Source organism: Crocuta crocuta, unplaced genomic scaffold (genome assembly GCF_008692635.1).
Source record: "Crocuta crocuta isolate KB4526 unplaced genomic scaffold, BGI_CrCroc_1.0 scaffold327, whole genome shotgun sequence".
NCBI lineage: Eukaryota > Metazoa > Chordata > Mammalia > Carnivora > Hyaenidae > Crocuta > Crocuta crocuta.
Window position 1 is genome coordinate 566563 of NW_027529176.1, and position 2116 is coordinate 568678.

Below are 2116 nucleotides of genomic sequence, written 5' to 3' on the forward strand. Positions count from 1 at the left end.
ACGGGGCCCCGCCGCGGCCGCAGCCCCCCCGCGCCCCGGCTCCGCAGGCCCGCAGCGCCGGAGCCCCGCAGGAACCATGCCCAGGTCCTTCCTGGTCAAGAAGGTCAAACTTGACACGTTCTCCTCGGCGGACCTCGAGAGCTCCTACGGGCGCGCCCGCAGCGACCTCGGAGTGCGGCTGCACGAGAAAGGTGCGAGCGGGGCTGAGTCTGGGGGCGGCAAGGGGCCCAAGGCAGAGCCGGGAGGGGCAGAAGGCCAGATCGTGGGGACGGAAGGGTCGGGGACCCCAGCAGATGGGCCCGAGGGAAGCCGAACCAGGAGGAGGCAGTGGCTGCAGCCGGACCGTGGAGGAGGGTGGGGAGAGGGGGAGGCAGAGGCAGGCCAGATCAAGGCCAAGACCGCGGCAGGGAGCGTGTCCGTGCAGGAGAGAAGGAGGGGAACAAAGGTCAGGAATAGGAAGTGCCCCACACCTTGAGCGTGCGAGGACATATACGGTCATATGGGCATCTGCTGACATGACAGGACCTGCCGTGCATGCAAACCCACGCCCAGGACCTGGGCCTCCCTCAGTGTCCTCCTCTCTTTTCTGGCTGTGGCTAGCAGGATGCTGTGAGTTCCAGAGAGCAGGCAGGGTGCAGTGGGGGCCGCCACCTGTCAGGACTAAGGTACCAGCAGAGGCAGCAGCGGTGCTTCCCCTGTAGCCAGGGTCGGGGAGGACGACGTGAGCAGGAGGGAGCAGGAGGGTTGTAGGCAGGGAGGCCCACAGTGCTGGAGTCGGGGGAGGCCCTTTGTGTAAGGGTGTCCAAGTTCAAGGACAACTGTTAGCATGCGGGCGAGAGAGCTGGGGGGTGCCAGCAGCGTGGGGTGGCCGAACAAGTGTGACCTGAACCTGTGTGAGCACGAGCCTGTGTGTGAGCCTGTGTGCGCCCATGTGACTGCGTGCAGCCATGTGACTGTGTGCGCTTGTGTGTGACCCTGTATGAGTGTGTGCCTGCCTGTGTGCCACTACATGAGACCATGTGACTCTGAGGCTGCTGTGCACCCATGTGACTGGTGACCCTGGCTAAGAGTGTGTCCAGGGTGGCCGCATGTGTGACCCTGCATGAGTAGGTGGTTTGTGCAACCCACCCTGTGAGGGCACTCCAGGGTTGACCGTGCCTGCGAGGCTGGGTATAACCCCGAAGAAGCCAGAGGCTGCATCGTGTGGTGTGTGCACTTGTGACTTTGAGGCTGTGAGATTTGTCTTGCGCCTTGAGAACAACTGCAGTTACCGGCATGAACGGTGCCGCCCGCCTGCAGCTCGTCCCTCTGATGGTGTCCCCTTGTGGAATGCCCCGGCATTCTCCAGCACAGCGGCTCCCTGGTCACTTGTCCTGAGGCTTGTGGAGAAGGCCCCCGCAACGGGTTAGGGACTGGGGGAAGAGGGCAATGTGGAACAAGGCAGGACCCAGGGGTGCAGGATGACGGAAGGGAGTTGGGGAAGACGAGTGGGTGGAAGAAGATAAGGCTGGCGCTGGAAGGGGGTCAAGTTCAGCGAGTAGCAGGAGACCTGGGAGGTAAGGAGGAGATGCTAGAGAGGGTAGGAGGGCTTGCCGGAGGGAGAAGTCTTTAGGGCTGGTTGGGGGCCCCGAGGACCAAGGAGGGGCAGCGTCAAGGCTGGGCTCGAGTTCCAGGTGCCGAGGGGAGGAGCAGGTGGGAACCTCGAGAGGCGGGAGCGACGGGGTCCCTCGGTGGGCGGTCCTGGCTTTGTGCGCTGCGGGTCCGCAGTGTGTTGCATAATCAGGGAAAACTGCTGAAGTGGGGAGAACCCGAGGGGGAGGAGGGGTGGAGGAAGGAGGGCGAGGGAAGCGCCGCCCCTCCCCCCTGACCTTGAGGCTCCGCGGGAAGGGGGGCAGCCGCGCCCAAGGATGCGCCTCTTNCCCTCCCTCTGTGTCTGCCTGTCTGTCCGCCTCGGCCCTCAGGATACCTCAGCGACTACGCGGGGCCCGCCTCCGTCTACGATGGCGATGCCGAGGCGGCCTTGCTCAAAGGGCCGTCCCCAGAGCCCATGTACGCGGCGGCCGTGCGCGGAGAACTGGGCCCGGCGGCCGCGGGCTCCTCACCGCCGCCCCCGCCG

The 2116-nt window shown here is 65.2% G+C and overlaps 1 protein-coding gene across 1 annotated transcript in view; it reads left to right on the plus strand.

Annotated features, from left to right (window-relative positions):
* Positions 1-42: 42 nt before the first annotated feature.
* SCRT1 (scratch family transcriptional repressor 1) overlaps positions 43-2116 on the plus strand; it is a 2722-nt gene continuing 648 nt past the window's right edge. The window contains exons 1-2 of the mRNA XM_077758120.1: positions 43-191; positions 1962-2093. Of these exons, the coding sequence (XP_077614246.1) occupies positions 77-191; positions 1962-2093 (247 nt within the window). The 5' untranslated portion in view covers positions 43-76. The remainder of the gene's footprint in view (positions 192-1961; positions 2094-2116) is intronic.